We start from the raw sequence: 25,070 nt of genomic DNA, 5'->3' as shown, positions 1-25,070 counted from the left end.
CTCCCGAGTAGCTGGGACTACAGGCGCCCACTACCTTGCCCGGCTAGCTTTTTGTATTTTTTAGTAGAGACGGGGTTTCACCGGGTTAGCCAGGATGGTCTCGATCTCCTGACCTCGTGATCCGCCCGTCTCGGCCTCCCAAAGTGCTGGGATTACAGGCTTGAGCCACCAAGCCCGGCCTTACTTTCCATGTTTTTATCCAAGGAAGTATATAGGTTTAACTAATGCAATTTTAGATTTTTTTTTTTATTATTAGCTAAATAATTCTCACACTGATTAAAATAGCAAGGATATATAATTCCCATTTGATGATACCTCTTATCTGCCATAGATATGTAAGTTCTTACATATATAAGTAAACAAAGTAATATGATTAAATATTTATTGATCACTAAAAATAATACGAAGTAATTCAATTTTAAAGTGAATACTATTAATACATATTATATTGTTTAAAATAAACAGCTTGGATTGGCTATAAAAATTATAAATTTATAATTAGGTATGTCAACATTAAGTGGAATTTTTGAATAGTAGTGATTGAAAAACATTCATAGTATATGTATATATGCACTTAATAGTATCCAAATTTTCAAATATCTACCTACATGTTTATGCATCTGTTAATATTATTTAGTCTATGTGCATTAAATTTGTAGCTATTAAAGTGATAACTTTTGGTAAATTTTCATCAGAATACATTTAAAAACAGTAATTTATATCATGATGCTGATTAAGAAATACTGTGTTTAATCAGGTGTCACATGCCTTTTTAATCCTTATAGAACAAAAGGAACATTTGATCATCTCAAGTGTTTCTTAGTTATCATCCATCTTATATTGTGATCAGAAAATAAGAGATGATACAAAGATATCTTTAATAATTAGGCACATGATTACAAATATTTCTTATTTTAATTTTCTTTAGGATTCAAAAAATGAAGTATACATTTAAAGCCAGTTACTTGCAGGTATTTTGAGCTAATGAAACTTTTTTTTTTAATTTTAAGCAGAAATTCAACTGTATGTGTCCAGATTCCCACAGTAAGGCTTCTTGATGACGAGGAGATTCACCCTCTTTCCGTGAAATTTCCAAAAGGCAGAGTCATCCCAGGCTCTCACAGTGGAATTAATAATAAGCTCACTTGCCACGTCAGTTTCAAGTCATCTAAACCTGTGTCATTTTTTACCGATCTTCTTTTCTGTGATGACAGAAAAAACTGGTAAGATATCTAAATGTAGGTTATTTTGTATCTGACATTAAAGAAAAACATATTTATATTTTACACCATGGTAAAATGTTAAAAAGAGAGGGATCTAATATAATAACCTTAGACATAAAGATTATTTCTAAAGTTCCAAATGTAAGTGTGCTCTCACAAAAAGCAGCATAATAGTGGCTACCAGTTTATACTCTGGAGCTAGAATGTTTGGGGTCAGATCCAGGCTTTGTTAACATTACTTCTGAGACGCTCGGTTTCCTCATCTGTGAAATGGAGCTAATAGCAGAACCTGCCCCATCTGTCATCATGAAAAGTACAGCGAGTTAGTAATTATTGAGCAACTGGACAGGAAATAACCCAAAGGAAATGCTAAATAAGTGTCAACTGAAAGTGAGAAATATCAACATAATGATTTCCCTACAATATAGCTTTGTTACTCCGTCTTGCTCTGTCGCCCAGGCTGGAGTGCAGTGGCCGGATCTCAGCTCACTGCAAGCTCCGCCTCCCGGATTTACGCCATTCTCCTGCCTCAGCCTCCCGAGTAGCTGGGACTACAGGCGTCCGCCACCTCGCCCGGCTAGTTTTTTTGTATATTTTAGTAGAGACGAGGTTTCACCGTGTTAGCCAGGATGGTCTCGATCTCCTGACCTCGTGATCCGCCCGTCCCGGCCTCCCAAAGTGCTGCGATTACAGGCTTGAGCCACTGCGCCTGGCCCCAGGAGATTTCAAATACACCTTGGTGAAATATTTCTGGATATCTTATCTTGTAGGACCAGAAGTAGCATTTTTACATCATATCCTGAAATAACTTGACTAACTAAATGGCAAGAGGTTGAAGTGTAGAGCTATAAAGTTTGTTTAAAAGGCTTATAATGAAAAGTAAAATTAGTGTCAGAGTATGTTCTTTATGTGCTCATTTATTAACATGTAGAGGCGTTATTTGTATATTTGTAGTCAAATGACTGATTCATGTGTTTGGAATTAGGAGAGGGACATCTCTCTTCTTAATACATAGAAATATCTTCTTCTTAATACATCATATTTCACAAAACCCCATTTAATTCCTCAGCAGATTTGCGATAAATTAGAGCTATTGGAACTAATTTAAAAACTATGCAAATCATAGATGAGCAACAAAAGACTTTTCTGTACACCCAGATAAACAAGGCACTAAGACCGTAAGCATTCCCAAGAGCCTTAATACTGGCAGATCCTTTTACTGGTGACTGGTTAACTCCTTATCTGGTTTTCTATAGTGAATACGATCAGATCCTCTAACTCTTCTCTGCTCTCCAATGCTGTCCTTGCCTTTCTCTCTTAGGCGTCTCATTTCTGATCTCATTGAGATAAATGAGGTATTCCAGAAAGGAATTCCTCAAAAGCTTCCTTTTCACTTTAGAATTTCTATGAAATAAATTATATTCATTTATTATTGGTAATCTATTAGCATATATGTTTTGTAGGCAAACCATGTGTGTACTCTGCCCAAGATTTAGGGAAAGACGGGGGCAAATTCTTGATGGATGGAAGTGTGGTAGGTTTTTTGCCCTATGTTGAAGCCTTTATTTGCATCTGGTTTGTTCATATTGAAGCCCATGGTCCTTAGTAAAAATATGACACTGATTTCTCGATTTTCTTGCTTGCTTTTACTTTGCAAGATACTTTCATAATGTGGCTTCTCTTGGGGGCTAACATGCTTGGCTTTTAATTTTGTTTTCTTTAGATTTTGTCACATTTGGATTGGCTCAACCAGTTGGAAATCTGTGAATAATAGCAGGAATAATTTCTGCTAATCTGTCTGCTTTCCCATCCACAATAATGTGCTTGCAGCTCAGAGATTGTACACCCTACTTGCGCCCTACCCAAATTCTCCAAAAAGTCTGGGGATAGAAGTTTTATTCAATTGGTGCAAAAGCAATTGCAGTTTTTGCCATTATTTTCAATGTCAGAAAAACCGCAATTATATTTGCACCGACCTAAATATATATCTATGCGAGAAACGGTGATGTGAACAAGGAGTACTATAAACAGTAAAATGGAGCATGAGGTATGGAGGCTAAAGCAACCCATATTTTAATGGCATTTTTGGTGTTATGGTTTGGTGAATTCTGGCAAGACAGCTGGGAGATGAAACTGAAAAGGCAGCAGGAACAGATTATGAAAGTCATCCATGCTCTGCTTTGGTATCCATGAGTGAGAAATAGGGTGAGAACCAGGAGAGTGTGATGTTATGGATATCAAGGCTTGAATAAATACAGGAAGCATGAGGTCTATAGCTATTAATTAATACAAGTCAGGTACTACTCATAGGCTAGATCTCATGGAATCCACACAGTAGTCCTGAGAAGTGGTTTTTTTTTGTTGTTTTTTGTCTCTAGATTTTCATCTCTGTTTTACAGAAGAGGAATCTAAGGCTCATAGTGTGACGTAACTTGTCCAAACTCACTCAAACATTAAATGGGGGAGCCAAGAATGTAAACCATATTTTGGTTTCCAAAGATTTTCTACTTAGTCACCTTATTTTAAATACCATTTAGACGATAAATAATTATATAGAAATTTTTATAATAAGCATACATTTTTAAGGGTTACACTACTGTATGTCATATATAGATTTTCCAAAGAATAAGAGATGTTTTCTTTCTTTCCTACTCTTCTGCATATATTTCTCTCTCTCTCTCTCGCCCACACACACACACACATTAGTGAAACTTCTATGTTCCCCATATAGTAATGATAGAATTACAGTCTACTCAATAAGTACTGAGACATTATTAATTTATTTTGCTCAATATATTAATTAACGAGGCAAGATCTCATGAATTGTCTCTATGGTTATAGCATAAAAATCAAACAAATATGAAACATGACTGTGTATTCAAAGAATGTAGTTGTTGTGGTTCCAATGATATCAGGAGCAATGGACCTGCACATTTGTTCTTGGCCAGTGTTCAGAAGTGTCAGTGTCTCATACAGTTTGGCTGTGTCCCCACCTAAATTTCGTCTTGAATTGTAGCTCTTATAATCCCCACGTGTCATGGGAGGGACCTAGTAGGAGGTAATTGAGTAATGGAGGTGGGTGGTCCTGTGCTGTTCTTGTGATAGTGAATAAGTCTCACGAGACCTGATGGTTTTATAAAGGGAAGTTCCCTTGCACACTCTCTCTTGCCTGACATCATGTGATGTGCCTTTGCTTCTCCTTCACTTTCTGCCATGATTGTGAGGCCTCCCCAGCCATGTGGAACCGTGAGTCCATTCAACCTCTTTTTCTTCATAAATTGCCGCATCTTGGTATTTCTTCAGAGCAGTATGAAAATGAACTAATACAGTAAATTGGTACCACAGAGAGTGGGGCAGTGCTGCAAAGATAGCCAAAAATGTGGAAGCAACATTGGAACTGGGTAACAGGCAGAGGTTGGAACAGTTTGGAGGGCTCAGAAGGAGATAGAAAAATGTGTGAAAAGTTGGAACTTCCTAGAGGCTTGGAGGGCTCAGAAGACAGGAAGATGTAGGAAAGTTTGGAACTTTCTAGAGACTTATTGAATAGCTTTGACCAAAATGCTAATTGTGATATGGACAGCAAAGTTCAGGCTGAGGTGGGCTCAGATGGAGATAAGAAACTTGTTGAGGACAGGAGTAAAGGTCCCTCTTGCTATGCAAAGGGTCTGGTGGGATTTTGCCCCTGCACTAGAGATCTGTGAAACTTTAAACTTGATGGAGATGATTTAGGGTATCTGGCAGAAGAAATTTCTAAGTGGCAAAGTGTTCAAGAGGAAGCAGAGAATAAAAGTTTGAAAGATTTGCAGCCTGATAACGCAGTAGAAAAGAAAAACCCATTTTCCGGGGAGAAGTTCATGTCAGCAGCAGAAATTTGCATAACTAACAAGGAGCCAAATGCTGATCACCAAGACAATGGGGAAAATGTCTCCAGAGCATGTCAGAGATCTTCACAGCAGCCCCTCCCATCACAGGCCTGGATGCCTAAGAGGGAAAAATGGTTTCCTGAGCCAGGTCCAGGGTCTCCCTGCTGTGTGCAACCTAGGGACGAGGTGCCCTGTGTCCCAGCTGCCCCAGCTGTGGCTAAAAAGGGTCAAGGTATAGCTCAGGCCATGGCTCCAGAGGGTCCAAGTCCCAAGCCTTGGTAGCTTCCATGTGGTTTTGAGCCTACAGGTGCACAGAAGTCAAGAGTCGAGGTTTGGGAACCTCCCCCTAGATTTCAGAGGATGTATGGAATCACCTGGATGTCCAGGGATAAGTTTGCTGTAGGGTGGAGCCCTTATGGAGAACCTCTGCTAGGGCAGTGTGGAAGGGAAATGTGGAGTCAGAGCCCCCACACAGAGGCCCCACTGGGGCACTGCCTAGGAGAGCTGTGAGAAGAGGCCCACCATCCTCCAGACCCCAGATCCATCATCCTCCAGCCCCCAAATCCACTGACAGCTTGCACCATGCACCTGGAAAAGTTGCAGATCCTCAATGCCAGCCTGTGAAAGCAGCCAGAAGGGGGGCTGTAACCTGCAGTGCCACAGAGGCGGAGCTGCCCAAGACCATGGGAACCCATCTCTTGCATCAGTGTGACCTGGATGTGAGACATGGAGTCAAAGGAGATCATTTTGGAGCTTTAAGATTTGCCTGCCCTGCTGGATTTTGAACTTGTATGAGACCTGTAGCCCCTTTGTTTTGGCCAATATCTCTCATATGGAATGGCTGTATTTACCCAACACCTGTCCCCCATTATATCTAGGAAGTAATTGATTTGTTTCTGATTTTACAAGCTAAGAGGTAGAAGGGACTTGCCTTATATCAGATGAGACTTTGGACTGTGGAATTTTGAGTTAATGCTAAAATGAGTGAAGACTTTGGGGGACTGTTGGGAAGGCATGATTGGTTTTAAAATGTGGGGATGTAAGATTTGGGAGGGGCCATGGGTGGAATGATGTGGTTTGGCTGTGTCCCTACCCAAATCTCATCTTAAATTGTACCTCCCATAATCCCCATATGTCATGGGAGGGACCCAGTCAGAGGTAATTGAATCATGGGAGTGAGTTTTTCCTTGCTGTTCTCATGATAGTTAATGAGTCTCACAGGATCTGATGGTTTTATAAAGGGCAGTTCTCCTGCACACACTCTCTTGCCTGCTGCCATGTGAGATGTGTTTTGCTTCTCCTTTGCCTTCCACCATAATGGTGAGGCCTCCCCAGCCATGTGGAACTGTGAGTCCATTAAACCTCTTTTTCTTTATACATTACCCAGCCTTGGGTATTTCTTCATACAGTATGAAAATGGACTAATACAATGTCATTAACAGCAAAGCTGATACTGAAGTATCTGCTCTATGAATTTATTGGCATACAAACTCCTGGAAAGTACCTGATTTAGTTGTCCACTCAAAACCAATCAAATCGATTGTTTTCCTAATCATGGATGAGATATAGCATAGTAGAATGATTGACCTTTTCTTAAAAATAACTAACCACATTCTTGCTTAATTTTGCAAATTACCACATTTAAGGAACTAGATTATATATATCCTCTGCCTTTAAAACAGGCACAATAAAAATTTTGCACATAAAGATAAATTAATGCATTTATAAGTGTTTTAAATAATAAAATTATAATTCTTACATTTTTCATTGGTGTTTTAATTAATCACTACATTCAAACTTTAGAGATAAAACTCATAGACTTTGTTGCAAATGTACTTAACATTTTTCTGATGAGAAATGTATTTTTAAATAGGCAGGTCTGATGTTTAAAATTGAGAATATATAGCTGTTAATTATATTAGCTCTTTTCCTCTATTCAGTAGCATTTTATCAACCATGTTATGGGTTTATAAACACTTTTGCTGCATAATAAAGCTTATTATACTTACTCTTATTGACAATCACTTAAATGGAAATTATACTACTTTTAGAAAGCATTCAATACAATTAAGAATTGAGGAATAATGAAGGTAATTCTAAGTATTGTTCTGCTCAGTGCATAATTTGACATTTGTGTAGAGTGCACTTGGCACCTTTGAGTCAGTCGCTAGTACTTTAAAATGTATATTGAGCATGCCTCTTTCAGATACCTTCCTGTTTTTGAATGGATAGGAAACAGCATCACATAAAGGAGACTAGCAGAGAATGAATCAGATCCAGAGTCAAATCAGTTTGAAAGCACTTATTCACTCAAGTTGGCAATGCCACTTTAGGAACTGTAGTGTAAATTAATACCTGCATTTTATGTGCCTTTTTGGAATATTTGATATGGGATATTTAAAATAAATACGTAGATATATTTGAATGTATATTTAACTTAAGGCTTGTAATAAGCGAGTAATGTGAGTCACGTACCTCTGAGGGATACTACCAGGTAGCTACAGGCTACTTTTGAGGTACTCAAGGCTCTCTTTATGGAGTAAGAAGAATTACTAAGGATATATTCATCTTTTGGAGACTCCACTCTTAGTGCAAACCATTTACAATGATCCATCTCAAATTTTAGCATCGTGGCAACAAAAGGCAGGCAATGGGAAGTCTTAGTATCCATTTAATTGTTCATAACTGAAGTTAGTATTGTAATATTACCTCAAAACATTATTTGTCATGGTTTGGGAGCTGAGTTATGCATAATACCATACACTTGTCCACCTTCCTTAGTGTTGTATGTGTAGATAGAACAAGCAGTGAGGAAGGGAGTAGAGTTCACATGAGACCGCTCTGTGTTCTGATATGATCATCTGCTCTGTATTCTTTGTCCTAGCCCTGTGAAAAGCTGTTTGTAATGGCACCTTCATCCGACAAAGAGCATTATTTTCATGGTTAATCTGTTCAAACAAATCATAGTCTCTATTACAAGGTAGAATGTTTCATTTATATTTAACAAAACATATAATACAGGTATGTCATAATAAACTATAAACATACGATGTTCATCATTTACTTGTAGCAACATGGTGGAGTTTAAAATTTGCATAGAAATGCAAAAGCTGACAAACTGTTACGGTAATATTTACCACATCTTCCCAGATTATTAAAATTATAGTACTTTTAACATCAGGTAGCAGAATAAAAGAGTTAACCACAGATGTAGTTTTTCTAATATCCTTCTTTTTCTTTTCTCTAACCTCATCCTCTTTGGAATCTGTGAAGTTGGTTGGAGAACCTCTGCCTTCCTTAGAGATTTTTCATTTTAAAGGAAATTCCAATGTCCTGTCCTCTTTATCTCCCTTACTGGTTATGAGCACCTTCCTGATTGCTGTTCTTCAGAGAACTCCTAGAAGGTAGATGCCCATGCAGTCTACTGCTACCTTAGGACCGCTTAGTACAGCCCTCTCCATCTCATCTTCCTCAGACCCACCGTGGCTACCCAGTTTCTCACCTATTTGTAAATATGAACTGATTGCTCAATAAATTACCGAGCCATTAGTTATCGATAAGTGTTGCTGTCTGTAATTTGGGCATTTCATATTAGATAGGTGATATTTAAATGTATGCTTTATGCTTACAAAGGATGTTATTAGAAATCAAAATGCGTTTACTTTTCTTCAAGTTAAAAAGAAAAGACTAATGTGTGCAATTAAATTAAATTTTTTTTCTGTTTAAAAATCTCTGTTCAACTTAAAACCAACTTTATTATTTCAATTCTTCATTTAAATATTTTATTAAATGTATTGAATTATTTTCTCTTAATGTCCTTAATTTTATGTAGTTTAATTATTTAAATTCATTTAACCTTTACCTGTATCCTGAACATTTTTAGTTTTTTCAACCGGATAGAAACCAATATAAAATATTCTTTTGTAATACTGTTTTCAGAATTTCAGCAGGCTTAAAATTCATCATTTTAATGCTTGAAAGTTATTTAAAGATGAATATTATTATAAAGAATATTAGAGAACTTATTCAAGCTCTTACTATTTTTTCTTTTTTTTAAAAAATTTAACACCATGTAGACATGGTCAGTTTATTTATTTATTTATTTTCTTCAATTTTTATTTTTAAGTTCAGGGGTACATATGCAGGATGTGCAGGTGTGTTACATAGATAAATGTGTGCCATGGTGGTTTGCTGCACAGATAAACTCATCACGTAAGTATTAAGCCCAGCATCCATTAGCTATTCCTGATGCTTTCCCTCCCCCTGCTCCCCACTGGCAGGCCCCAGTGTGCGTTGTTCCCCAGCATGTGTCCATGTGTTCCCATCGTTCAGTTCCCACTTATAAGTGAGAATATGTGTTTGTTGTTTGGTTTTCTGTTCCTGCATTAGTTGCTAAGCATAACGGCTTCCAGCTCCATCCATGTCCCTGCAAAGGACATGATCTCCTTCCTTTTTATGGATGCATGGTATTCCATGGTGTATATGTAGCACATTTTCTTTATCCAGTCTATCGTTGATGGGCATTTGAGTTGATTCCATGTCTTTGCTATTGTGAATAGTGCTGCGGTGAACATACGTGTGCATATGTCTTTATAATAGAATAATTTATATTCCTTTGGGTATATGCCCAGTAATGGGATTGCTGCATCAATGGTATTTCTGCTTCTAGAAATCACCACAATGGTTAAACTAATTTACATTTCCACCAACAGTGTAAACGTACTCCTTTTTCACCACACCCTCGCCAGCATCTGTTGTTTCTTGACTTTTTAATAATCGCCATTCTCACTGGTATGGTACACTGAGATGGTATCTCATTGTAGTTTTGATTTGCATTTCTCTAATGATCAGTGATGTCGAGCTTTTTTTTCATGTTTGTTGGCCGCATGAATGTCTTCTTTTGAGAAGTGTCTGTTTATGTCCTTTGCCCATTTTTTAATGGGGTTGTTTGTTTTTTTCTTGTAAATGTGTTTAAGTTCCTTATACACTCTGGATATTAGTACTTTGTCAGATGGACAGATTGCAAAATTTTTCTCCCATTCTGTAGGTTGTCTGCTCACTCCGATGATAGTTTCTTTTCAAGCTCTTACTTTCAAAATAAAAGTATCATCTACTTGCATTATGGTGGTTCCTACTGGATGAAAACATAACTTTAAAAATCATAATGCGTCCTCGTGATAATTAGGTATCCTAACAATATGTATAAAAAATGAGTGATATGTGACATATACAACATGGGCTGACTAATGAATAAGAATTGGCTGTGAGCAAAATTGAACCAAGAAGGGCATTTCATATTTATAGTCGATAGAATTTCAAGTAATGCCTGAAGAAGCTGTGTTTTACCAAGGGCTTCACAGACTTACAAGGATATGAAATCCTCAAGTGGCTACTCAGTCTCTCCTCACTTAAGGAAGGCTGCTCAAATGGTGTACTGACCAGCGTGTATCTCTCTGTCCTAAAACACACCAAAAGCACCAAGTGTGTGGGGTTAGCAAATATATATTTATATATAGCTTGCTATAATGGATGATCACAACAACTGTTAGATTTTTTATGATTTGGAAATTAGGATAAAAATGAGTTGATTAGTTTGAAATATGTGGAACTGAACTTTCCAGATGCCTTTTCATGTTAGTACTTGGTGCTTAGCTATGTGGAATGCTATCAGCTACCTGCCCCCTTTTGTCAGGTCCTATAGGATCTTTCTCAGCTGAAGAGTGCCACCTGGACTAAGGTGACACCCCACGAGGCAAGTCTGCATCTTTTATCTGATTAAGGCATGTTTAGAGGACTACACATTTCAGCCTGATACCAGAAACTTTGAAAGGCAATCCAGAGCTCCCAGCCTCGTTGACCAAGTCATCATTGGGCTTGCATAGCTGTTCTAATTCATTCTGTTCATTTGGTTCCATCTCCATTTCTTACATGTGTTACTCCCTAATAATCCTCTCAAACTCCAAACTGTCTGCTTCTAGAAAACTCAACCTGTGACAATTAGGTATTGAATATGGTAAGTGTAGGATCCCCACTGATGTCTAAAGTAGGTTTTTTTTCCAGTAGCTCAAATGTATCACAGATGAGGATGTCAATTTCTCCATCCATACATACACTCATGTTGCAGTCTTTTTTACATGCTGTATGCTTATCTTTGCATTTAAGGGGCTAGACAGATTGAGTAAGATATTTATGTGCAAGATAATTATGACAAAGGGTAGAAGTAAAGAGACCAATGAATAAGCTATTCCAGGTTGATGCTGTACACATGTGCAGAATTAGGATGGTGGTTGTTAGAATGAAAATAAAACTGTGAATGGGAAAAAAGAAGTGATTTTGATGGAATAAATATTAGGACATGGTGATTGATAGCAAGTCAAACATCAACAACCCTGTGAAATAAGAGAAAATAAAAAGCATATATGCATGTCAATTTTGTGTTACACCTTCACAAATCAATCTTCATAGCTTACTCTGTTTTGTGTAATTGAATATTTATTAACTTTTATTTGTTAAAAAATACCCTATATTCTACTAAAAATATAGACCTTGCAGTGATTGGTAAAACTGCCAACCTTCTAAGTCAATTTATTGAAATGGGCATGCAAATTCATTATGTTTTATAATTTTTTTAACGCCTCTCTTTCCTCCCATCATCACCCTCTGTTATTCTCTTGGCAACTGTTTTCCTCAGGCTTATTACAATTTAAACATTTTGTTTCCCAATTACTAAATCTGGAAGCAAATGTTAGCCCCATAATCTTAGTAATATTCTATGTAATTGTGAAGGTCAGCCTCCAACAGCACCAACCTAAGTGTTTGTAGCCAGAACATGGATGTTTATGATCTTTTCCAGTAGTTTGCTGGGCATGGCACTTTCCTATTACTAGTGGATAAGTCTACATAAAGAAGCATCAATGGCAGGAAGTGGGATTTAATTCTTCCATGCTGAAATGCAAATAGTATTTCAGAATTCTCCTTTAAGGCTTGAAGTGATATCTGACTTCCATGAACGTTAAATGATTTTTATTTCAGTCTTGCATAAACTAATGAAATATTAGCATGGTTTATTTTATACTACATTCAAACTGAAGACCTGTGATTTCATTCTTTTCAATTCCTGCATGCTTTTGCAAGCTCAAACCATTTGCTAGCCACTCTACGTGAAAATACTTACATTTTATTACCTGTTTTTTGCGAAAACATATCACCAAACATTACTATAAATTCAGATACACTCTAAAGTAAAATGTAATTGTATTACCTCTTAGAGTATATAATGACATATGTAAAGTCATATTAAAAGACGTGTTAAAAATTATTTATCAAACTTACTGTTTTGCAGGTATACCCTCAGCTGCTTTGTAAGAGTCTGCAGCCTAGAAATTGGGAACCATTTTCATAGATTACAGAAACAGTTTTACCATTCCGAGTCTGTTACTAATAATGCAGAGTTATATTTTGGATGGATTTTATTGACATATCAGTTGAAAGGAACAATGCAACACAATATGTGAACTTTATTTTTATTAAGTTCACATGTCTTTCTATTATTGCCCTTGTATCCAGTGGGGACATTATAAAAGAGATCATCTAACTCTGGAATATTCAATGAGATAAGAGAGTATTTTATGCTGTGTTGAATATATTGTAGTTCCTAATTGATTTCTTTTGCCCTTCCCCTTTGAACCATTTTCTTATTGCCTGGAGTCCCCAGCTGAGGCAGTCACCCGTATGCAATCATATTCCCTTTGAAAGTGATGTCAGATCGTCACCTAACTTCCTAATTTCCTATGCTCATTTCATCATGTCTTAGTTGATCTCTAATAGCTGAGCCCTTGCTTAAATGTTAATACCTAATCTTCAAGCTACTAATTTGTAATCAACAAATATTCTTTTGGATTGTACTGCTCTAACTAATGAGAATACATATTTCATGGTAGGATTTCAGACCATTGGCCAGACAGTTGGGAAAATAATTTTAACAAGTATTTCCATCAGAGGAAGTTTCACCATTACACAGAGTTGATGTCCCTCAACTTTTATGGCCAGTTCTGACCTTGTTTTTGTGTTATTCTTTGTTTATAAAAAATCAGAATGGAGCCATTTTAAAGTATGACTATTTGTTTTTTATTATGACATATATATACACACATATATGTGTGTGTATATATGTGTATATATATCATAATAAAAATATATGTATATATCATAATATATGCATATATGTATATCATAATAAAAATATATGTATATATCATAATAAACATATAACATATATCATAACAAATATATGTATAATAATAATATATATACACACACGTACACACATATATATGTATATATATCCTGAAATCTCCTAAGAGATATAAGGAAAAGAGCCTGTAAAAAGCATGGTTTGGATAGGTCATTCCTGTCTTATAAAGTCAATAAAATACACTATAGTATTCTTGGAACGAAAATGAAAATGATCTTACTGTTTTATGTGAGTTCGTATCATCATGTCAGAGTTTTAGTGTTTGGTTCCATCAGGCTGCAAATATTAACCCATATAGTGTATGTAATAGCTAGTGCTTATGCTCTAAGTTCTGTGAAATTAACCTTCAAGTATATAAGCATGCAAACAGCAGAACAGCTAATGATTAGAAATAATTTTTCTTTGTAAAGCATTGCTGTACTTATTGCATTACTGGTCAAGGCATGATGTTTAGCAGTTCTACTCTTTGAGGTAAAGACACAGCCATTTAATATGTTAATCTCTTTCTGATTAAGGTTTAGATTCCTTCTGTGTATTTTTAGAATAAATGTATATACCTTCATAAAAACATAAACATAAGGTTTATACGTTAATAATGTGTATATCTATGCATACACACAAATATGTTTGCTATGATTTGGATATGGTTTGTTTGGTCTTGTCAAATCTTATGTTGAAATTTTATCCCCAGTATTGGAGATGGGGCCTAATGCGAGTTGTTTAGGACATGGGGTGGTTTCCTCATGAATGACTAGGTGCTGTCCTTCAGGTAATGATTGAGTTCTTGCTGTGTCAGTACTCAGTATAGTTCCCATGTGAGCTGATTCTTAAAAAGAGCCTGGCACCTCACTCCTCTCTCTCTTCCTTCCTCTCTCACCGTGTTATCTGTACACCCTGGCTCTCCTTTGCCTTCCATCATGAATGGAAGGAGCCTGAGGCCCTCACCAGAAGCATATACTGTTTCCATGCTTTTTGTACACCCTGCAGAACCATGAGCCATATAAATCTCTTTATAAATTACCTAACCTCAGGTGTTTCTTATAGAAACACAAACAGACTAAGACAATGTCCATGTATTTCTGTGCATGTGTGTATGTGCATACATGTATATATACACAAAATATAATTTTTCTAAGTATACACATATTTTAGAGGTGATTAATTTTACTTTTTGCCACAATTCCTTCCTGGAAACTTCATTTGAAACTGCATTAACACCTGTTATATTTTCTCATAAAATCACTGAATTACAAATAAAACATATACTGATGTATATTAATTGAGGTTAACACAATTTAAAATTGTGAAAATAGACCCTAAACAGAGATTTTGAGATTTCAAAAACATTTTACCTGAATTATAGCATCATTTCCAGAGAAAAAGGCATACTACCAATGAGATGGTTCATGTGAAAAGAATTAATATACACTTATAGAATTGCTAAAGGAACATATATTTCTATATTTGATGAATATCTATGGATCTCTCATGTGATCTGAAGAAGAATTATCTTCCTTTATCTTACTCTGCTGTGGTACAAATCAATGGAAGACATTCATATGTGAAACATACTTCCTTGGACTTAGGGGGATTTAGAACCTAAAGTCTATTTTAGGGCGTGAAATTGGTTCATAGCACATATTTTTCTAGAATTATTAATGTTTATTTTATTAAATTTATTGTTATTAATATATATTAATAACAATTTCTTGATGGGCTGCAGATAACATATTATGGGTTATTGCAATACCAAGAAGAGCAGCTATAATTTTACTCCCTTCCTCCTCCTCATTTAAGTTAAAGACACTGAAAAAACAAGTAAGTGACAATCACATTATAATAAAAAGTATGTCCAGTCTGTTTTTACCTGTTAGAAATAAATAAATAAATAAATAAATAAATAAATAAATCCAGACTTTGTGATATGGTTTGGATTTGTGTCTCTGCCCAAATCTCATGTGGAATTTTAATCCACAATATTGGAGGAAGGGCCCTGTGGGAGGTAATTGGATCAAGGAGGTGGATTTCCCCCTTGCTATTCTCGCGATAGTGAGTTTTCACAAGATCTGGTTGTTTAAAAGTGTGTAGCATCTCCTACTGCCCTCTCTTCCTCCTTCTCCGGCCATTTAAGATGTGCCTGCTTCCTCTTCACCTTCTGCCATGGCTGTAAGTTTCCTGAGGCCTCCCCAGGCATGCCTTCCTGTACAGCATGCAGAACTGTGAGTCTATTAAACCTTTCCTTTATAAATTACTGAGCCTCGGGTAGTTCTTTATAGCAATATGAGAATGAACTAATACACTTTGTAACTATATTACTGATTAACAACATGGCATATGATGTCCTCACTTGTGATCAAGGGATTCTCATGTCTGGCAACATAATGAATGAGCTCTACTCATAGTCAATGAGCTCTATGTATGTTATAAATATACACAAGAGCACCAGAGTTAAAATTCCTTTGTCCCATCAACTGACTTAATTGACATGAAGTAATAGCTATAGCAAGTGTTAGATATTTAAGACACATATCAATGAATTTTTGTGCATGTGAGTAAAGTTACATATGAAATATTTTGCTAACAGTTATTGAAATTGAGAAAAATTGTGAATAGGTAGGTATAAACACATCAGAATGGTTGCTCAAGGAAGTTTGTTTTGTGTAATAAATTTCCCTGATGGAAATACAGTCATCTGAATTTATTCCATTCATTTTAAGTCTTTACCTAAATGCTATATGAATGCTGTAAGCACCTGTTTTTTATGGTGATGGGAGTGGTCGTTGGTTTCACAATTTAAAGCATGTTCAAAATACCAACCCAACATCTTTTCCTCTCCTTCACCTGTTGTTCACTTTATTCAAATCTATATATAGAAATATGGTTCATTAATCAAAAGCAATGTTAGCATTAACCTCTTCTTTTAACCCTTTGTAGCCACTGCCAGTGTTACCAACATATAATTTGTTTTCTAGCTGCTTTGCAGAAAAAAGTTTAGTCAGATAACTGTAGTAAGACCAGAGAGACATGTTTCTATAAACGTGGAGGCTTTCTTGCTCTGCTAATTTCTCTGTGAATTAAAATCATGCTCAATAAGATTGCTTTTAGAATGTAAGATCTCCCTTGAAATAGTATAGATGGGAGCAGAACTTTAGTAAAGATGATAAATATATCATAATACTTTTTATGATGTTGACATACGTTTGACAAGCCATCACAGTATTTTGTGTTCTAGTGGAAAGTGCTAAAATATTATAAATACAAGACCAGTTATCACTGAGATTTAACATGAAGCTTCAAAGTTTTATTCCTAAAAATTGGTCAGACAAGCATAAAATCTCTCAGCCTCACTAATGATGTGGAAAGAATTAGTGATGTGTGATTAGAGTATTAATTATTCACTAGCTAATGACAGAGAGATGAATTGTGAGACTTTTCACACCTTATTTAATGAATTGTATGTGGTCATCATACCATTCAGTATCAAAATATGAAAGACTGGTGAGGATAGGGATGTACACATGGTCTCCACATTTCATCCACGGAGTACTTACTAATTTCCAAAAGAGAAATTTCCAGCATAGGAAAATCTGTAGAGACAGATTAGTTGTTTTCAGGGGCTGGGTGTGGGGTGGAGTTGCAAATAGAGAGTGACTGTTAAGCGGTAGAGGGTTTCATTTAAGGATGATGAAAATTTTCTGAAGTTAGATAATGGTAAATAGTTGTCCAACTCTGTGATTATATTTTTAAAAAACACTGATTTGTACATCTTTAAAATATGAATTTTAGAGTATGTAAATTACATTTCTAATGCTGCTATAAAAAGAAATGAAGACAACCGGTGGACACCACCACAACCAAATGACCAAACGCAATATTTCTTATAACAGGAAACACGGCCACAAATAGTACAAGCCCATTCACATTTTCATTAACATTCACATCATATCTTCGACTCTCTTATTACCAGGAATATTCATTCTGATTTTTACCCAGTAGAACTATTTTAAATCACACATGCCTGAGGTAGCTATTTAAATCTTATAATGGAATTGAAACTCATAATATCGAAGGGCCTTTTCATCTCATTGTTACTGTAATACTGAGTATTTTTTAGAACAATTCATCTGTCAGTAACCATTTGTGTCTGTATGCATTGGCATAGGGAATTCATAAATATTACCATTGTTCCCTGATGAAGTAACACAAATTGCTCTATTTCCCCAGAAATATTTTTATTAAAATGTAGGCTCTTGCTACTACCAACTGTATGTCTGTTTTTTCTGTTTTAATATATTTTTAATAGTAATATAGATGAGTGAAGTGTCCATAGTTCCATGCCATATTACTTGTCTAATTTCTGTATTATATGCTCTATGAAAAGAATCTGGTCAAGTCAGTTTTGTACATGTTGGCTACTTTTTTACCATGAGGAACATCTGAAATCAAATGTTATCTTCTGCAAACTGGGTTTGTAAGAGAAACAAACATTATTATATTTATTTCCACTTCATTCTTGGAGTAAAATTTATTTTCAGAATTATTTTCCTTAATTCTTTATCATTTTGGAAATATTTCAAGTGATAGTGTTTCTTTTGTTTGTTAATTTAGTAGTTGTCTTAGGTAACTTTGTCCACAAGCTTACTTTTAGATGATGATTCATGGGTCTGTGCATTAAGGAAATGTTCCCCCCACCCAAACAACAATAAAGGGGTAAGAGAAGTAGAACAGGGAATTGATCACTCCAAATAAATGTGACATTTAAATTGAAATCTCAACAGCAACCTAATCCTGGAGGTTTCTCCAGAACTGAAATGACATCACAGTTTTTGTTGTGATTGGCGTGATGGAGCTGAGATTTGAAACTTCCACACCCACAGGTGTTGGCTATGGGCCTGCCCCAGGAAACATCCCAGGGAATATGTGTATAAAGGCAGAGCATCCACAGAATTTATTACAGTGGTCTTTTATTCCTTCTGTAGTCATATTTAAAAAATAATATTTCTTATTCTATGTGGTAGTGATGATGGTGTCTCTATGTAAACTATGTTATTTAATCTAAAATTATTGATTAAATATAGATAATTGGCTAATGAAATATTGATTTTTCACTATGTTTAGCACAAGTGCGCAATTTGTAGAAGTACTGATTTATGCTATCAAGGAAATTTAAATTTAAGAATGATATCATATGGTAAAAATTACATATAGATATGAAATGTAATCCTGAATAAGGCCATCTGATACATGTGCTTAGGATCCATAGAAAAGAAAGATAAGATTAGTGTTAACCAAGATGATGTTGAGTGTGTGTATTTTACATAAAATGTTAACACATATCAATGTATAAAGAGAAAAATATAGTTTCTTTCTTACTGGAAAATATTGTGTGTAGAACTGAGGTGGAAATCATTCAATTGCATGTAGTATATGTTTACCATTGATTTACTTGATAACTCATTATATTTCAGCTATGAACATTTTTTTACTTTCATCCTATTCTATATTTACTTATAGTTACTTGCATTAAAACGTGGGATTTTGGCATTTTACCTCAGCTAGTGACCACAAAGTACTAGTAGATGATAGATGGCTGATACAGTAGTGATATTTTCTTGGTATACTATAATGCAGATCAGAAATTAATAAGGCAGTATTAAAGTGGTATAGATATAAAATATAGCCCTTCTATTAAAAAAAAATCAGTTGTACAAGAATAGAATTGTCATATAAGATAGACAATCCAAATATAGTTTAAGAGTGTTTTGTGGCTGGTAAACATAATAAGACAATTTCACAATGCTTTCATAAAACAGAGTATGCAGGTTATTGAAGGTAATAGTACTCTGTACTTGTTGAATAACTTTTGCAGAATATATTGCTTTCAGTCCTCAGACTGAAGGACAAAGAAGGACAAACACAAAACAAAAGGTCATCTAAATAAATGAGACTGATATATAAGAGATTTGGAGACTTGGCAGTAGAAAGAATCCTCAAATGTTCTAAATTTCTGAAATCTGAAGAGAAACCTTAGAGAAAAATTAATGATTGTATTTAAATATTTGAAGAACGATGATGGGGTTCAGGTTGTAGGTTTTGTTCTATGTTGCTCTGGAATAGAACTTCTGAAGTTACAGCTCTCCAGATATAAAACGGGCTGTTTCTGTGTTGTGAATGCCATCCGGTAGTGTCTCCCTAATAGTGTCATCCAAGGCTACATACCATTTGTCAGGCACTCCATAGAAGAACGGAGTAAATTAACTATGAGACACCTTCAACTCCAAACTTTCCTGAATCTGCATTTTTGCACCTGTGCAGTTACAGTCTGTGTTCTATAGCACACTTGACAGTGAAATTTATATCTGTTAAAATATTTAAAAGTAAAAATTTTAAAAATCATTAACGTTCAGTAGATGGTTAAAAAAACAAAGTAAGTAGAAAGAAAAAATGAATAAATCATGTCTTCATCATTAAGGACATCTGGGATACTTAAATGCATCGCATTTACTGCATCTGAAATTTTTATTGTATTGATATGCAATGTTTTCACTTTCAGGTTTTCCCTTCCAGTTACTGCAACAGCAGAAAACTGCATTCTTACTATTTACCCCTATATGGCAATTCATCTGGATAAGCAAAACGTTATTTTAAAGAATGGTAAGCTACGTATGACTTATTTATCTCTAACTCTCACTGTGTGGGTTCTTGGCCAATGTCTAGAAATAAAGTGAATTTAAAATTGTCAATTGTATTAAACTGCTGCCTCTGGTAGGAGCTGTGCTTGTCATTGAGAGTAGAATCTGTATGTCTCTTAATTCCAAAAGTTGACGATCTAGTTTGAATAGAATGATTTGGGCAAAAGACAATATAGCAAAAACATGCAGGTGTGACAGGAGGTGTAAGGCAGTGAATGTAGGTACAGGACCATAATGCTATGCCTGTTATTCTGTAGTAGTGGGAACCTTCTGTCATTTTTTGAGTATCAGTGATTTAGAAAGGGAACAATTCTTGGAATGTATGATGAATTAAAGTGGAACAGAGTATGGTCATTAGACCAGCCTGGAATTGCTGTGGGGAAAATTGTGAGAGAAGCTAAGAATACTAAACAAGCCAGTGAGCAGGGAGAAATATGAAAGGCAAGATACGGGGGATTACATTACAGAACGGAGGAAGAGTGGGTAACAAAAAAAAAATCCCATCTGTGTAGATCGTCAAGGTCTTAACTTTCAGTGCTGAATTAGAGGTCTTTTGTTTGTTTTTAACCAATTTTCTTATATTCTTCACTTATTTCTTCAGATATTTACAACTCTGATGAAACATATTTAGTCTTATTCTACCTTAATTTCAGGGGATGACTCTTTTTTCTTACTATTCAGAAGAAATAGAGGCCATTAAGCAGTACCACTCTGAACTTCCAAATACTTTCTTGGATAGGAACTGGATTTTGACAAGCAAGTCACAAGCATGTATCGTGACTCTTTACTGGTCACAAAGCTGGGAGCCAGGACTCTCTCTTGCCTTAACCCATTCCTTTGTCTGAATCCCTTTACCCAGGTACCTTTCTGAATTAAGTAACCTTGCTTATCTTTTCCTTTCTGTCTCCCTCTTAGCTGCTTTGAGTGAGCATCTGGGAAGACAGCAGAGAGGAGAAAGGAGACTGTATTTTCTCAGTGGCCAGCAGGCTCATTCCAAAGAGCAAAAAGGGTAGCTTCAGGCCATGCATTCCTTATTAATTCTTTCCAAATCTGACAGTAAGATAAATCACTCAACTTCCCAGGGAGAAGGAGAAAAGTAGCAGAGGAAATTAAACAATTAGAATACTTCTGCTGCCTTTAACTGGAAAAAAAATTCAGGGGTGAGGAAGAAGAATGTATCCATTATGCTGCCGTTACTAAACTACGGAGCACAGCTAAGACTGTTGACTGTTCTCTTTCTCCATCTTCAAACTCTCTGGGTTTCCACATACCATACTTCTTTTGGTCTCCTTTAACCTTTCTGACTGTTCCTTCTGAGCATCTTTCATAGATTCCTCTTTCTCTATCTGTACTTTTAAATTATTTGTGTCAGTAGGAGTTCTGACCCCTCTCTTCTTCCTTTCATGACTTCAGCTATAATCCGTAGGCTATATCTCTAGCCTTGTTTCCTCTCAGAGATTCAGGAATTCAGATCCAACTGCCTTCTGGATATCATTCATTCCCATAGGCACCCCCAAAACAACATATCCCAAACTGAAGTCCTCTCTCTGAAATTTTGTTCTCTATATACCCCATCTCTGTGTTTGTGCCTGTAGTCCATACAGGTGCCAAATCCGGAAACCTGAGTGCCATCATTGGCAATGTCTTCTCTCTCACACTCCACTTCCAGTCCACCAATTCCTGTCCCTTTTGTTGCCTAAATATTTATGAAATCCATTCACTTTTCTCCCTCTCCACTGCCACTACAAATATTCAAGCTGCCATAAAACCTTTCCAGGATTGTTGCAGGAGTTTCTAAACTGTTCTTCTTCCTCCTACAATGCTCTCCCCTTTCACAATCCTACCCTCACGCCATTTACAAACTGAAAATTCATTTCTTTAATTCCCAGGTATAAAATCTTTGCATAGAATATCATTACTAGGTGGATGAAGCCTACAAGACCACACATTAGCAAGTGGCTTAGTTTTCATTTCTGGACATTTTTCCCTTTATACTCAAGCCACGTTAAACTTCTGCAAGTTCTTTGAGCATCTTGATCTTTATTGATATTCTTTCTTGTGACTGAAGCATTTTACCCACGACACTGTACACAGTTATGGAAGATCCCTGCCTCTGCATACAAAAATTATGTGTTTCTCTGGTGTATCCTCATAGCTCTGTGCAATTCTTCTGTCATGACCCTTACTACATTTTGACTTAACCTGCCTATTATCAATGTCTTTTTCTAAATGTTGCTACCTATAAAGTCTGTGAGAGTAGGAATCACCTCTCTCTTTTTCACCCTTGTGTCCATAGTGCCTCACACAGTGTCTAGCAGATAAAAGGTATTTATTCAGTATTGTAAAATGGATTACTGGAATTATAAACCCTCAGGGAGGCATCTTTTAGCTATATATTTTCATAAAAGAATGGGTTACATGTGAAATAGCATATTCTGAACACCAAAAAATTATTTTAAAGCAATTTATGGAATAATGCAGTTGACAGAGTGGAGCTATATAGGGAGAGATAGATATCTCAAAATTTTAACACACATTGTCAAAATTTAAAGATTTTTTTTTTTTTTGGCCAGGCGTGGTGGCTCACGCTTGTAATCCCAGCACTTTTTGAGGCTGAAGCAGGCAGATCACGAGGTCAAGAGCTTGAGACCATCCTGGCCAACATGGTGAAACCCTGTCTCTACTAAAAATAGAAAAGTTAGCTGGGCGTGGTGGTACGTGCCTGTAATCCCAGCTACTCAGAAGGCTGAGGCAGGAGAATTGCTTGAACCCAGGAGGCAGAGGTTGCAGTGAGCCAAGATCATGCCACTGCACTCCAGCCTGGCGACAGAGTGAGACTCCTTCTCAATTAAAAAAAAAAAAAAAAAGATTTTTTGACTAATATCGACATAATATTTTTATATTCTACTGTACTTCAAGGGGGAGGATTTCAGATTATACAGCATAATAGTTATGAAGAGTCACACAAACTGGATGGCAATTCTCATTTGTGTTCTAACCACACTATTATGCCATATGATTTTATCTTTTATTCTCAAATTTTCAAATTTACCATCTTTTATTAAGCAAAATGTCCATGACAGAACAGTAACAGAATACTGACAATATCTGTTTTATCTATTTAAAAGGGCTTTTGTGAGGAACCATAGACTGCAAATACATGGAAATTATTGTTATTAATATTACTTCATTATTATTTGCTATTATCACTGTGGTTGTGATTGCTTTATCACTTTTATATGCTTTATAATTTACTTCCAGAAAATAATGATTAATTACTGGACAATAAATAATATTGTTATCTCTTTAAAATAAATAAATAAATAAAACATTTTTGTTAGATTATTAAGCATAAAGTCTATATGTTAAAATAATGCATCCATTTGGGGAAATATTTCAAAAGAAAGAAATTATAATTCTTAAATATCCTAAAATATCTTTAGTAATATGTATAGTAATAATTTCTAATATATATTTAATGCTTCCCAGGTATATGGTGTTCTGCTAAGTGCCTTCTATTTGTCCTTTAAATTAGTCCTCCTAGAAGTTCTGAGTTAGATGCCCTTATATATCTCGCTTTACGAATTAAAAATCTGAATATGTAGAGAGAGTGAGCAGCTTATCCTGGGGAATTCTAATGAAATTTGAGGCCTCAGATCCCACACACTTTGGTAGTGTGTGCTAGGGTATGATGTGATCAATAAAGGTAAAATCTTAAAATACATCGAATGTGTCCAAAAGTAAAGCAGTATGATTATTTTAGTATAGCTCATCTGAAAATTCTTTTGAAAAGTGAATTATTGAGTTTAGTTGAAAGGGTATAGATGTGGCTTTGCGTTCCACTAGGAACTTTTTATCATTTAATGGTAAGTTAAAAACATTTAGCCTAATGCATCTACCACAGATAATCTTATCATCGAGTTCTCTAAGGCTCACTTCTATGAAGTCTATAGTGGTGTAGCATTCTGAAAACAACGCACACCTATTGAGTACAGAGTCTCAAGCAAATTCTAAATGACTCTGTTATGAAAGAGGGAAGAAACTTAGTATATAATAGCTCATTTGTATTTGTTATTGCCTTTAAAGTAATCTTCACAACAAACTCATGATCTCAGAACCTTTGGTCTCATTTTATGGATAAATACACGTTTTAAATAATTTGTATAACATACTCACAGTTTAACTGTGAGTAGGAATAGGGGTGCCAAGTTTTCAAGTCAGATTTTTCCAACTGCAGAGTCTATGCTTTTTTGACAGAATTAGACTGAGTGAGGAGCTGGGACTTGACACCGGGGCGGGGCTTGGACGATGGACCATTTAGAGGACTAGCTAAAACAGAGTGTGGGCAAAATCAGCTTTCTTTTCCTTTTACTTTTTTTTTTTTTTTTTTTTTTTTGGAAACAGGGTCTCCCTCTGTCTCCCAAGCTGGAGTGCAGTGGCACAATCTCGGCTCACTGCTGCAGCCTCCGCCTCCTGGGTTCAATAGATTCTCATGCCTCAGCCTTCCGAGTAGCTGGGACTATAGACATGCGCCACCACACCTGGCTAATTTTTGTATTTTTACTAGAGATGGGGTTTCACCATGTTGGCCAGGCTGGTCTCAACTCCTGACCTCGGGCGATCCCCCCGCCTTGACCTCCCAAAGTGCTGGGATTATAGGCGTGAGCCACCTCACCTGGCTGCAAAATCAGCTTTCAATCAGACATGCCTACCAGTGTGCCATGTCAATTTACCATTGCCATGGCAACATTTGGGAGTTACCGCCCCTTTACATGACAATGACCCAAGGACTACTACCCTTTCCCTAGAAATTTCTGCATAAACTGCCCCTTAATCTGCATGCAATTAAAAATGGGAATAAATATGACTGCAAAACTGCCCTGAGCTGCTACCCTCTGCCTAGGGGTCGCCCTGCTTTTCAAGGGCAGTCATGGAACTGTAATACTGCTGGAGATGTAACACTGCCTCTTCAATTAAGCTGTTTACTTCTACCTCTGGCTTGCCCTTGAATTCTTTCCTGGGCAAAGCCAAGAACCCT

General features: G+C 36.1%; 1 protein-coding gene across 3 annotated transcripts in view; it reads left to right on the top strand.

Annotated features, from left to right (window-relative positions):
* The window catches only part of CFAP47 (cilia and flagella associated protein 47), a 446,504-nt gene that overhangs the window by 120,926 nt on the left and 300,508 nt on the right, over positions 1-25,070 (top strand). For 2 of the 3 annotated variants that reach the window (XM_031660416.1, XM_031660418.1), the window contains exons 26-27: positions 1,011-1,223; positions 19,894-19,994. In XM_031660416.1, coding sequence (XP_031516276.1) covers positions 1,011-1,223; positions 19,894-19,994 — 314 coding nt within the window. The remainder of the gene's footprint in view (positions 1-1,010; positions 1,224-19,893; positions 19,995-25,070) is intronic. The other variant, XM_031660417.1, reaches the window with a different exon arrangement.

This window comes from Papio anubis, chromosome X, assembly GCF_008728515.1.
Source record: "Papio anubis isolate 15944 chromosome X, Panubis1.0, whole genome shotgun sequence".
Lineage (NCBI taxonomy): Eukaryota > Metazoa > Chordata > Mammalia > Primates > Cercopithecidae > Papio > Papio anubis.
The sequence above is the reverse complement of the archived record's forward strand: the minus strand, read 5'-3'. Positions and strand labels throughout refer to the sequence as shown.